General features: G+C 42.3%; 1 protein-coding gene across 5 annotated transcripts in view; it reads right to left on the reverse strand.

Moving 5' to 3' along the window:
• Positions 1 to 13,428, reverse strand: part of ATXN10 (ataxin 10) — a 97,781-nt gene that overhangs the window by 27,518 nt on the left and 56,835 nt on the right. Inside the window, exons 10-11 of one of the 5 annotated variants that reach the window (XR_005558039.1) lie at positions 3,800 to 4,216; positions 1,696 to 3,140 (exon numbers count right to left, since the gene is read on the reverse strand). The exons of 3 other annotated variants lie outside the window; for them this stretch is intronic. Coding sequence is in view for 1 of the 2 variants with exons in the window: in XM_039354605.1 (XP_039210539.1) it covers positions 4,175 to 4,216 (42 nt within the window). In the remaining variant the exon portion in view is untranslated. Of the gene's footprint in view, positions 1 to 1,695; positions 3,141 to 3,264; positions 4,217 to 13,428 lie in introns of those variants that run through there. One more of the 5 variants, XM_039354605.1, reaches the window with a different exon arrangement.

Consider the following 13,428-nt stretch of genomic DNA (forward strand, 5'->3'; position numbering starts at 1 on the left):
CAAAGGACAAATTTTACATTGTAATTTAATAGATGGACTTTGGAGTGCATAAACTGAAAGACAAAACTTAGTACAAGTAACCCTCAACTTGTACTAAATTTTTACTCAACTAATCCTAACCCTGACCCTGACCCTAACTTAACAAGCAAAGTTACAACAACTTCCCAAAGCTACTTAATGAAAATGTTAAAAGCTACAGTGTCTACAAACAACACAGAGATACATGTGTACGCTACAATCATGGGATCACATTTTGGGCCCTTGACAACCAGCTCACCTCTTCAATTGTTTGCAGTGTCCCCATGTCATATGATTACAATTTGCTCCTTTTTTGTTGGTTTCTGGTGTTTATGCCTGATCTGTGACAAAAAAAGGCCATTGGGGAAAATGGATTCACTTAATGATTGCCACAAAAAATGTAAAAATAAAAAAAATAAAAATCAGGTCCAGTCACATGATGTCTCAACTTATGAATGCAATGACTTATGAATGCAATGACTTACAACAGTCATTCGTACAACTCTAGGCTCAGTTACAGTTGTAAGTCAAATATACACTGAATTGCAATTACTGAGAGCTTTTCAGCTGGTATCAAAACAAAACTTATAGACACAGCCATTTTTTGCAAATATTTGTACTGTAACCGCTGAAGAGAAGATGCAGCATCATTTGTCCAGCTGAAGTATTGTGGATGAATGTCCAAGTCTGGGTCATGTATGTATTATACACAAAGATGGCGGGGCTTCAATCAGACAGTCACAGCCACTATTTTAACTCTTTTGACATTTCCTTCACAGATGTACTTAAGGATGTTTTCCTCCTGATCAGTTAAAAATGTTCACTAAAACAAATGTAATTTTTTTTACAGTAGTTTGTATCAATGGCATTCAGAAATGTAATTTGCTCTCATAAGACTATGACTCACAATCAGGGTTGCAGTAAATATTTGCCAGTTTTTAATTCAGCAAGCAGATCTCTCATTTTTGGAAAACCCTTCCCTCTGCCCACCCTTCCTACTGCCTTATCTGCTGTCATGGAACCCTGGGTGATATATTTTTCTGATTCCAATTCCATTGCCGCTTAAGGAGTAAACAGGATGACATCATGTCTGCAACCTGGTTTGCACATTTTGCAAGCCAAGCCTGTTTTCTTTAACTCTGGTGTACACCACAGCATGGTGGGATGGCTAAACCAAAGACAAGAAACAGATTTTTTTTCCAGGTGGAAAATGTTTGGCTTACAAATGCATTGCAAAAAAGGCAACAGATGGGGCCAGAACAAAAATTCATTTTGGTTTTCTTTCATTGATGTTTCAGTTGAACTTTTGGGACTCCAGCTAGTCTTCTACTCTTTTTGTGGCTGTTTAGTAAGAGATGGGAAAGGAGGGCTTTCTTTCTCTATCTACAGGTATCCCAACAGCCAAATCTTTCAGGGATTACCTTGCTTCTGCGGTGAATCAGCTTGACTTCCGATATCCAGAGCCTGCCATACTGGTTGGGCTTCTGAACATCCTAGAAGATATAGATCTTTAGGAAAATATATGGACACAACAATATCAACCTACCCTGGTGGATGTTGCCATTAACCTAATGCCACTGGGAAGCTGAGTATAAGTTGTAAGTTGCTTTATGTAAACTCTCAGAGCTACTTGGAAGTGAACATCATATCACTGTAAGTAAGCAAGCAAGTAAATAAATAAATGTTATTTTTTTTCTCCCAACAGCCGGCTAAAATTCCATGCAACTAATCATGCTCTGGAAGCTTTATTCTCAAAACATTATTTATGGATAGAAGTATCTCAGGTTTAGCAAGGTGGAGACACAATTTGGGCTCCATAAACTCGAGCATGGAAGAACTGGGACTGGAAGCATTGGTGATCGGATGTATACTACAGCGCACCAGTAGTTGCATGTTCTAGCAACATGATTTTCGAAAACTATGGAAAATAAAAGATAAAAGTTATCCAGATTTAACCACAGTTTCAATTGGGAAAATGTGACCATCCTAGACCAAGCCAAGTCCAAAAACGCCAGGGAATTTCCAGAAGCCTGCCACTCTGACAAATCAGCCATCCATAGACACACGGACATTAACAACCTCTATAGACTATGCAAAAGAGACGCTGCCCAAAAAAAGAACAAAAAGACCCCAGCATCCCTCCACCACCACCAGTCAGCACCCAGGTCAGCATAGATGAACTCCAAGGTTAACATCAGACCAACAATCAAGTAAACAATACCCCAGTCAAGGCACTGCCCAAGAAGCCAGTCGCAGACGGCCCAACCAAAGAATCCCTAAGGCCGCCCCTCCCCCAACACCGACAGGGCAAGGTGCCAGAATATAACAGCAAACAGCACTGCTGTCTGGCCCTGGCTACGTTCCCTAGTCTGGGTTATCAAATGTCTGCAAGGAAACAGGCAACCCCAGAGCCCTCACCCGGGAGCCCTCCTAAAAGTTACCCTGCAGGATCCGGCTAGTCACCGGGCTTCCCAGGCAATGCGGGGAAGTAGAAGCCACCAAGGCAGGGAGACGAGGGCCCTCTGATCTCCCTTCTCTCCCAGAAAATGCCACGGATGGGGCTTTGCTTGTTTGCGTGGACCAGTTGCTGTGGACTAGTGCCAGTCTGTGGACCAGGGTTGGGGACCCTGCGCTAGAGGAGAGCAACCCCCATCAGCCTTTCCAGTTTCTTCACTTTTCAGGATGGAGTTGTCAAGGTTCAAAATGGATTTTCAGAAGATATCCCAAAGTTCCTGATGCTCGGATGTCTCACTTTCTGAAGCCAATACGAAAGTTAGATTTGGTCCCTCGATCCTTCGGTGCCTCTGCCTCGTTGGCTGCCAGGAAAGCGAGGAAAGCAAAGATGGTTTTCACCTGGCTCTACTCAGGATCTGGCATTTTGAACCAGGGGAGCTGCTTCAATCTTACTGCAGTGCGGCAGCTGTCCAAAGATAACACACCACGATGAGTTCTTGCAAAGAGATGCTGGGTTTTGTGGCAGGGGAACACCAGCAACCACAAGCTGTGATCTGTAAAAATCTTCCTCTTGCGTCTTTCCTTCTGGGCCTGCTTCCACCGGTCACCCACGGCTGTTGTAAGCCAAAGTTGCAGCCTTAAGCTCTGGATTTTGGAAAGCAAAGTCTCTGTCAAAGCAATAATATCCTATATTAACAGGGTCTCATGACAGTCTCACTTTTATCAGGGAATGAAGTGGCACATTAATATTCAAGAACATTTTCCTTCCAATGGGTTTTTATTCACTTTGAAACTTTTTAAAGGGTATCGAACAGGTCAAAGTTTTCTCCTTATAAATTTGTAAAGCATATTCCACTAAAATATATTCTTGATTTTTCTCTCTTTTCCAACTTTACACAAGGTTGATTACCCCTTACAAACAGAATAATATGAAGTGTGATGGGTAAAAAAAAAAGTCAAGGTGTCAACCATACATAATACATAAACATACACACATTAAATGAATTAAAGCACAAATAAACACCAGAAGATATTTAATATTGTTAAAACCTGCACAGAACAAGAAAATATTAACTTGGGATGATGCAAGAGCTAAGATGTTGACTATTCTAGTTTTTATTGTACTCGTATCCAACAGGAGGTAGTTTTAGCTGAAGGAAGAAAATTGTGTGTGTGGAGAGTCTGCCACATTAGTTCCTATTTCACAGGAATTAAGAGGAAAGAACATCTGAACAGCAAATACATCAAGGTAGCTGTGTTCACACTTGTGCAATACAGAAAATGGCCTTTGATGCACAGGAGTGGTTCCATTGAACAATTCACTTACCCTCCTACATGGGACTCCCTCTTCAGCTCAGCTATAAGCTAAGCCATCATTTTCTTTCCTTTCTGCAGCACCTGGTTCTTTGCAATTACACAAGCCAGCATGTCACACATGTGGAAAGAACCGTCTTGATTTATTTGTCCACTTGGAGTTAAGTCCATTGCTCCTGGAATGGAGTAGGATTAGTTCTCTCTCCAGAAAGCTCATGTTTGATTTGGTTGTTTGCTGCTCTGTTTAGTCCTGTTGTTTTTGTCAAGCTTTGGTAGATGTCTGGAAGTTCTGCAAAGAACATAAGACAGAAGCCAAAATCCTGAATTCCTCACGGTGAACTTGATTTATGCAGAGCCTAAAACTCCACAGCGGCACAATCTCTTCCTCTTAGGAGATCAAAGCCAAAGACCAAGTTTCCACTGGGGACACCTGTGGTTAAGAAGCAAAGATCTTATTGGTAGAGCAATATTTCTCAACCCTGACCACTTTAAGATGTGTGGACTTCGTTTGTGGACTTGCAATGTATCTTAACACTTCACCTAACTTAAAAATGCAATAAAATATGAATGTTAAAAAGATCTATATTCAGATACCAATGTCTCTAGGCCATCTTAAGCGGAGCATCGTTTATCTCAAAGAAATCAGAAACTGGACCGGTAGATGCCCTCAGCTTTCAGCCGCTGATGATGTGATCTACAGTTTGATGTGGGACCCCGCAGTCACACTGGGGGGAGGATACTGTGCCCCATTTATATAGTGAGTGCCGACAGACTCCATGTGAGGTGCGAATCCTATTCAGGATTGTCCAATGCTGGCAAGGTCATTCAGAGTCCAGCACATTTTGCGTGGGATCACGTATTGGTCTTCCTGCACCACCCAACAGGTGTTCACTCATCACAAGGGGCTCCTGAGACCATACACATTTTTCCTACAGAGCAAGGACATTGATCCATAACTAGTCAAAGGCTAAGCCAGAGACAGTAAAATTCCCTTTCTCTGAAAGACACAAATATGTTAAAGAGCACTTCCTGAACAGAGGCTACCAGGGTAGAAACCACGGAATACCCTGAGCTACATCCAAAATTTGGACTTATTTTTTTTAATCAAGTTCAACAAAACCATTGCATCCTATAGCAGAGATAGCATTAATCAGAGACAGGTGCAAAGAGGAAAGGGCTTTATTTTTTGCTGTTCCAGCTTCTGCTTCGTTATTATTGTTATTTTTTTAAAGTGGCAGCTAAGTATTGTTATTTTAACATCAGAATTTTGAAGGTATCCTTCCCACGTTTCTTCTCACCCTGTTATACCCAACAACCTAATTGAGGCTGGTAAAACAATTGCACCGCTGGAGGAAAACCATAGAAACAACTTTGGGTTTCTGCTGCAATTTGACTAAGGACCAACATTGGATCTTGGAGGTCACTTACATCAGCCCCCTGCTCATCATAGGTACTCACTACCCAGAATTCCTGTGTTTTAGTTAACTCCTTCCTGAAATGGTCTGCTCCACGGTTGAAGTGGAGACTCCCCTTAGGAGACTCTTTCGAGTGAAGAACCGCAATGGCTTAGAGCAGTGTTTCTCAACCTTGACAATTTTAAGGCATGTGGACTTCAACGCCCAGAATTCCACAGCCAGCGTTGCTGGCTGTGGAATTCTGGGAGTTGAAATCCACATGCCTTAAAATTATCAAGGTTGAGAAACACTGGCTTAGAGAGTTGTGTTTCTCAACGCTGGCAACTTTCAGATGGGCGGACTTCTCCAGCCAGCAGGATTGGCTTGGGAATTCTGGGAGTTGAAGTCCACCCATCTGAAAGTTGCCAAGGTTGAGAAACACTGGCTTAAAGCCTTACTTAGGTACTGCCTAATTTATTTCAAATGAGGTCCACCTACTTGGCAATGAAAGAGGACCTTCTCCTGCGTGGCTCCCAGACTTTGGAAGACTCAGGAACAGCCTCTCGTGACTTTTCTCCTGATATTTAGGAAATCTGTAAAAAATATCCTCTCTTCTGCCTGACTTTTAAGTGTTTGGTAGCTTGGTATTTATTTGATGGCTTATTTTATCTGCAGTTTTAATTTTTCACAATATGTTTTGATGTAACATTCTGGAAGACCTCCTGGGTGCTTCTCAAGAGGCGAAAGGAGGGCTATAAAACCATTTTAAAAATTCAAATCAGCTTTTCTCCTTCTGGGAAATGCAAATACCGAAATCCTCAGCTGTCACGAACCCCTGACAAATCAACTGGCCCTGCAGAGAATACTGGGAATCGGAGTCCCAACTCCAGGGGGACAGGTTGGAGAAACCACAATTAGACACCTGTTTCCAAAAAGGTTTGGCCAGCAGCCGTTACCTATGGAAAGTGAGCCTTCACATTCAAATAGAGCAAACGTTTAGATCAGAGTGTCTGGGAAATCAACATAAAACAGGAAGTGGTGTTGACTTTGTGCCCTCTTGGTCAGCCTCTGGATGGTCAAATCAGGAAACCGATTGTTGAATGAGATGGGCTGTTGGGCACTTTGGCCTCATCTTCCAGGTTCTGCCCAGGGGCTGCCCAGCATTCGCATTGCTTTGGACCGTCTGTGTTTGCTTCCTCAGGATTTCGCTCTCCCACTTGTTAGAGCCTTCAACACTTTTTTGTGTAAATAGACGTCGGCATTTCAAAGCGAGGTCAGCCTCCTTCCCTTCTATGCACACGGAGAGGGACGCCTAGGCCTTGGCTATGGCAAACAATCACACAAGGGACCAGTTGCTATGGTTGGGTTGCACTGAGGTTAGCCTGATGTGTGCCTAGAAGTCTTCCAAACCCTCATTAGTCATATGGACACACTGTAAACCCCATCTTTAAAAATGAACCTTGCTTTTAAATCAATTCATTCTGTGGTGGAAGCCGCAGTGGCAGCTGAGATTCTGCTGATACGGCTTTCAGTTGGCTCTTCATGAAAGCAAAGAGAAGCCTTTGGGGGGGCAAGGAAGAAGAGGTATTAGGGAGAGGGGGGACATGGACTCCAGTTCTTAAGCCGAGTTGAATCCAACATAGCCCAGATGCAAGAAATAGGAATATGGGGGTCTTTCTCTCCGCACCCAACTTGCGAGCTTCAGATGCTGCTTTTAACAAAAATGGTGCATGGAAATGGAGTGGAAATGGGTCCCTGGGTGCCCCCGCCAAGAGGAATCTTGGTGTAGAGTCAGGATCTTCTCAACTGCAGGCCAAGATAGGAGGATTGAAGGAAGAGAAGAGAGCAGGATGTACGGGGGCATCAACTCCAAGAAGGACTCAGGAGAACAAAAGGCAGAATAACAGAGCTGGAAGGGACATTGGAGGCCTTCTAGTCCAACCCCCTGCTCAGGCAGGAAACCCTCTACCCTTTCAGACAAATGGCTGTCCAATCTCATCTTAAAACCTTCCAGTGACGGAGCATTCACTGTTTCTGGGGGCAAATCATTCTGCTGGTTAATTGTCCGCACTGTCAGGAAATTCCTCCTTAGGGCCAGGTTCCTTGATCAGTTTCCATCTGTGGCTTCTTGTCCTGCCTTCGGGTTGCCCCCCTCTTCTCCAAAGCACCAGAAGGCAAGACAAGAAGCAATAGATGGAAACTAATCAAGGAGAGAAGCAACCTAGAACTAAGGAGAAAGTTCTTAACAACTCAAGGTAATACTCAGAGATATATCTGCCTTGGAAGTAGTCCAAGTTTCTAGTTTTATAATATTTCCGGATTAAAAATGTTCATCTAACACGAAAAATGTCATTAAAAAAGTACAACAAAGAATGTTCTTTCTGCCCCAACTCTGAAAACTTAGAGTGCCCAAGGAGCTGCTGATACAGTTCTACAAAGGAATTATTGAGACTGTCATTTGCACCTCTGTAACTGTCTGGTTTGGCACAGCAACCAAACAAGACAGACACAAACTCCAACGGATAGTTAGGACTGCAGGGAGAAAACAGCTGCAGCCAGCCTGCCTTCCACTGAGGACCTGTATCCTGCACGGGCCAGAAGGAGGGCTGAGAAAATGTCTGCAGACCCCTCACCTCCTGGACATCAACCGTTTCAAGGTCTTCCCTCCAGGCGACGCTGTAGGGCGTTGCACGCCAAAGCAACCAGAGACAAAGACAGATTCTCCCCCCACAACCATCACTCTGCTACACAACCAATTCCCACAACACCCTCTGTGCCCTACTAGGATGTCAGACTACCTGGTAGAGGGCTGTATTACCTATTACGCTTCTCATCTTTTCGTCTTTCTTGTTTCCTAAGCTTCTTATGACTATAACTGTGTTATTTGTATCTCATGATTTATGTTGATTGCCTTCCTTTAGTATCTATTATGATTTATGTTGTTTGTTTATTTAGTATCCTATGACTAAGTGTTGTATCTTATGATTTATGATTGTATTTTATGATTATGATCAATATTTATCACTTGTTGCTTATATGTATACTGACAGCTTCTGCACCAGAGACACATTCCTTGTGTGTGTCCAGTCACATTTGGCCGATAAAGGATTTTATTTCTATTTATTATTTCTACTCACCAATATCATTTTTATGAGAGTCAGTGGCTAAAGTTAATAGTCATTTCCCCTCCCCCCCCAACCCAAATGCTTCACAGGGTCACTGTCATGGGGAAACTATGTAATGTACTATAATCCCCCACCCCAAATACTGCTACTTTTTAAGAGAAAGAGGCTCTCTAAAGCAGGAATGTCCAACCCTGACTACTTTAAGACCTATGGACTTCAATTCCCAGAATTCCCCAGCCAGCCATGAGGAAGACTGGGCACCTCTGCTCTAAAGGAAATATCAATCTCTGTAGTCTTCAGGGGCATCTGAGTGAGCTTCAGGCTAAATTCTGAAGGTAATTAGTACCAGTTTTCAGTATTTATATCTTTTCTCCTGTTCTCTCCCTTTCCTTTCACTTTAGTGCTCAAGTCTAAGTCACTTCAACAGCAAGTAGGAACAAGACGAGAAGCTCAGAGGGGAAATTGTCTACCTCATGAGATGCACTAACCTGATACCTGGTCTATTTTTACTTTAAGCTAATTAATTCTGTCTTCTTGGGCATAAGTCCCCAGTAAGAATGCTTTTCCAAAAGCCTATGATTTTTTAAAGAGGTCTGGACTTCAACTCCCAGAATTCCTCAAGCAGCATGAGAATTCTGGGAGTTGAAGTCCTCGCACCTTAAAATTGCTGAGATTGCGGGTCACTAGACTACATAATCCTTGTGCTTCCTTTCAGCTCCAAAAATATGATTCTAAATAGTATTTTCTTTCATTATGTTGATCGCAGTCGGTCCCATTAATGAGTAGTGGCTTTTTGGTTCTTTTCAGCATTAGGTAAACAAAAATATTGCAGGAAAAAAATTGTTGAATGACAATTTAGTATCTCAGATACAATATTTAGCTCCTTCCATAACAAAACTATTAATTGAACTTTGCTTTCCCTACAAGTTATTCAATATGGTAAGAGCTACATGAACATCTACATTCTTGGAAGACCTGAATTTCTACACTCTTAAAAAAGGGACTAAAATAAAGCTTGAAGCTTGAAAAAGAGTACGATTAATCTCCTGGGGTTTTTTTTTCTTTTTGCTAACCCTTGAAGCTCAAAGAAATTAATGAAGCCTCGGTCTTAAAAATGTGAATCTAGCTTAACGGTCAAAATGAGACAATGCAGAAGGCATACAAACCAAAACTCACTCTGCTGGTGAAATTAAAACAACTCAATAAATAGAAATGCCTCATTGACCTAGATCAGCGTTATTAATCCACAGCAGGAGAGCAATTATGCAGAATGCGCACATTAATGAAGTAGAAATTTTGCCTCTAGCATGCCTGTTTTTCATGAAAAATATTTCTCAAGTTGTGTCATCTACTTACAAAGAGCACATGTTGTTTCACCATCAGGATGTGCCTAGACCTCATGAAAGCCCAATATGAAAGGGGTAACAGCCAACACACAATAATTTTGAGGAAGAGGTTGGGGAGTCTGCATAAAATATGTAGTTTCTGGAATGTTGCTGTATCACATAAAGCCACAAGCTAGAATATTGGTTTATTTCTCTCTCACTTCTCAATTCATTAGCAACCTCCATTCCTACACTCCTCAACAGCCTGACTGCTAGGAGTTTGGAAACTTCTTCTGAGACTCTTCCTCCCATGCTCTACTCCAGCAATCCAGAAAGTGGGGGACACAGCTCCCCTCAGCTCTTCTGCACGGTTTCAGCCTTTCTCTCCCAGATACTTCTGGAGTGCCGTCCTGGGCATTTTGCTGGAAGTTTCGCACCAAGAGAAAGTGTCTGCTCATTATCCAATCTGCAGTCTTTGGAGCATGTTGATACTTGATGCTCAAGCTGCAACATTTTGAGCAATTTCACCTTTGACCTAGCACTATTTTAAGTTGACTTGTGAAAACCAGATGGATAATTAGAATTCAAAATTTGGTTGCACAGATTGGTGTGATGTGTGGTCAGAATTAGTACAACACTTAATGAATTCAGCCATGGGTCATTAACTATCCACTGCTAAATATCATCTATCAGCTACATTTTGTGCACCAGGGGTATTACTGGAGAACAGGATAGGAAGCACCCATCCATCATGTAGTTGCCATCTAAATGTACCAGAAAAGGGGGGGGGAGATAAAAAGGGAGAATATTGCAGCGGTAGATGAAGTTATTTTCCCTTGTTCAAAAACATGCAGACTATTGGAGATCAAGTAATTGCTATGATGGTAAACCTGCTAATCTAGTTTTCTCCTGATTTAACATCTAATTTTAGACAGCCAGTTCCGCATAGATAAGTCCACATTTTCACTTGCTGCTGTGGAGGAATCTGGCTCCTGGGCGTGTGGTTGTGAACCAGGGATGCCACACAGGTGGAACCTCGGGGTGGAGGCCCAGCACCTCACTCGACAGAAACAGCAGAAGGCCGTCATATTTAGCAACGCTGACGTTCCTCGTTTTGCAGCAAGGGAGCAACACGTGTGAACAATTCAAAACATGGCAGGAGTTCAAAATCACCTAACTGCAAGATTAGGACCCACTCATCCTTGTCTGCAATTTCTTTATAAGGGCTGAGCTTCAAAAATATTTTTATTGTTTCTTTCCATTCACTTGTTGGGATTTATTTCCATTTCATTTTAAGCCCTCTCAAAAAAGAATAAATCCCATTTCAGTGGAAATTCACTTATTTTTTTCATTAATCTCTATGACATCTATCAATCAAATCTTTCTTATGGTCATGGACCAGCACAAGAAGGATGGAATACAAGCAATTTAAAAACATTTTTAAGAGCGTACACAAAGAGACACACACAGAAACTGGTTTTTTTTCTTTCTACAATCCTGTAGTCTCTTCCTCTGAGGAAGTCAGAGCGACTGAATGTTGCTGAGCATTTGCTGGCCGGTTGCCCTTTCTGACGCCTACACAGAGTTTGCAGGCAGATATTTTTTTTCTTTGTGCCCTGATAGAGAAACATCTGTCGCTGCCGAGGATTGAACTCTCAACCTTCTGAGTGGGAGGCAAGAGTCTTCACCACTAGGCCACTGCACCACTTGTATACATACTAAACTCTTTTTTTAAAAAAACCCTATAAAATGGGTATAACCTAATTATTACTTGTTTATATACCACCCTTCTTACGTTGGTCTATGACTGTAATAAAGTTTTGATTGACTATAATCTCGTTTATTTATTTTATATTCCATATTTAGTATTTGTCTTTTAAAAAATATTTACTCTGACAATGGGGCACATCCATCATGATGGAAACATGGGCTATTGGGCGGAGGGCCACAGTCACTGATCTGCCCCCTAGGCACCTCCAGATACGCCCCCGAAGCCCCCAAGCTGCTTCGGAGGAAAGTGTGAAACTGTCTGGTTACGGAAGCTGACGTTACTGAAATCGGGTTGCTTGCAGTTGGGTATTAGATGTGCTGGATTTGATTTGTTTTCCCCCTCAGCTTTGATTCTCTGGGTATCATTTATGTCATTTTATATATTTTGGAGAAATCAGCTGGATCTGAGATTGGCAGATAAAAAGACAAGAAAAAGCAAACAGAATGAAGCACTTATCTTATTTTAAAAGATTTCTTTGGGAAGCAAAATGTGAAATGGAATCATTAACAAAATTAGCAATTGCCCTTATCCTTGGATTATCCTCAGTAATGAGAAGGAGAAGAGGAAAATGCCCTTTTAAGGTTTGCTGCCAAGAACAACCCAGATGACAGACTGGAAAAAAAAATCAAACCAAATTAACATGCCATCGCTTGTGGCTGAACCACTATACATCGCTGGCATTTTGCTTGTGTAGTGATTCCACTGGTGTTTTGCATTACATGGCAAAATCATTGGTTTCCTCAGAAAAGAACGGGGTAATGTGCCAGACGGTGCATCTGGAGAGAAGAACAAGCAGCCTCAAATGATAAAAAGGAGGAATCTGATGCAGGCTGGCTGGCTTTCCAAAAGGGGACACCCCTCACCGCCTTTCTTTGAGAAGAAAAGGTCATTCTAAATTCAGTTGTAAGGCAGGCAAAATCTTACACTTTTAAGATGGGCTGCATTTTCTGTGTTAGGTTTAATGATGGTCTGGAGTTTGATACTGGATAAGCATACAAATCTGACCTGTCTAGTAAGATCCAGACGGTGATGTTGCTCTCCCAGAGGTCTGGCTTTCCAGGTGGGGTCAACAGCCTTAATGCTGTGTCTGGGGAGGGAATGCGGTTGTGTTAATGTTGCATAGGACCAGAGACTGCCCGAGACAGCCGGAGATATCAATGCTTTTAGGTTAAATTGAGCTAAAAGTTCAAACTCTTTGGCATTCTGCTGGTCAATCCCTCCTTGATGTCGTCTTGAGGTTAATGACCTAACCTCCCAGGGTAGGGTGACTTCGATAACTCCATCCTCTCAGAATTGCTTCAGGTGGAGGCTACATTGTAGATGTTTTAACAGATCCAATCATATTGTAAGCTGCCAAGTGTCATTGGATTACAGGGGTGGGGTGACAAATTTCAAAAATAAATACACACTTTGTCTCTCTCTCTCTCTCTCTCTCTCTCTTGGGAACAGAAGCCAAGAAGGTGTTATACTAAGAGCCAGAAAATATAGCTCACATTGCCAAGTTTATGCCTTTTAATGAAATGTGTTAGCTTGAAAAGACGATACCAGACTCTTCCTGATTTCTGGCTATCATAGACTATCAAGGTTCCCCTACAACTGTTACAAAAGGAAAATGGAATCCATATATTTTTGAGTCCTTGGTGCTCTCTGAGCTAGGACATTTGCCTGCAGATGTTTCATTACCCAACGAAACATCTGCAAACAGACAGCCTACCTCAGAGGGCACCAAAGGCCGTGCACTTCAGCCCTGAGCAACAGGGATTCTCTTTTATTGGAATCCGTGTTCTTGCCACATTCAACCGAAATGTCTGAACAGGAGAGAATCAACATAAGGTTCCTGTCTTCTCTGCTTCTCCCTGTTTACGCCTTTCTGTTCAAGACTGTAGCTTTGGTGGGAAAGGTCCATGAAACAGCTGCTGCAAAGGTTGAGGTGCCACAGCCAATCGCTTAACTTAAAAGGGAACCATAACTTGCTTCTAGCACAAACAGGTTATGTTCTAGGATGCCAAGCATGAAAAACATCCCCC

The sequence above is a fragment of the Crotalus tigris genome, unplaced genomic scaffold, assembly GCF_016545835.1.
Source record: "Crotalus tigris isolate CLP2741 ecotype Arizona unplaced genomic scaffold, ASM1654583v1 scf7180000018563.1161478300:1536566, whole genome shotgun sequence".
NCBI classification, from domain to species: domain Eukaryota; kingdom Metazoa; phylum Chordata; class Lepidosauria; order Squamata; family Viperidae; genus Crotalus; species Crotalus tigris.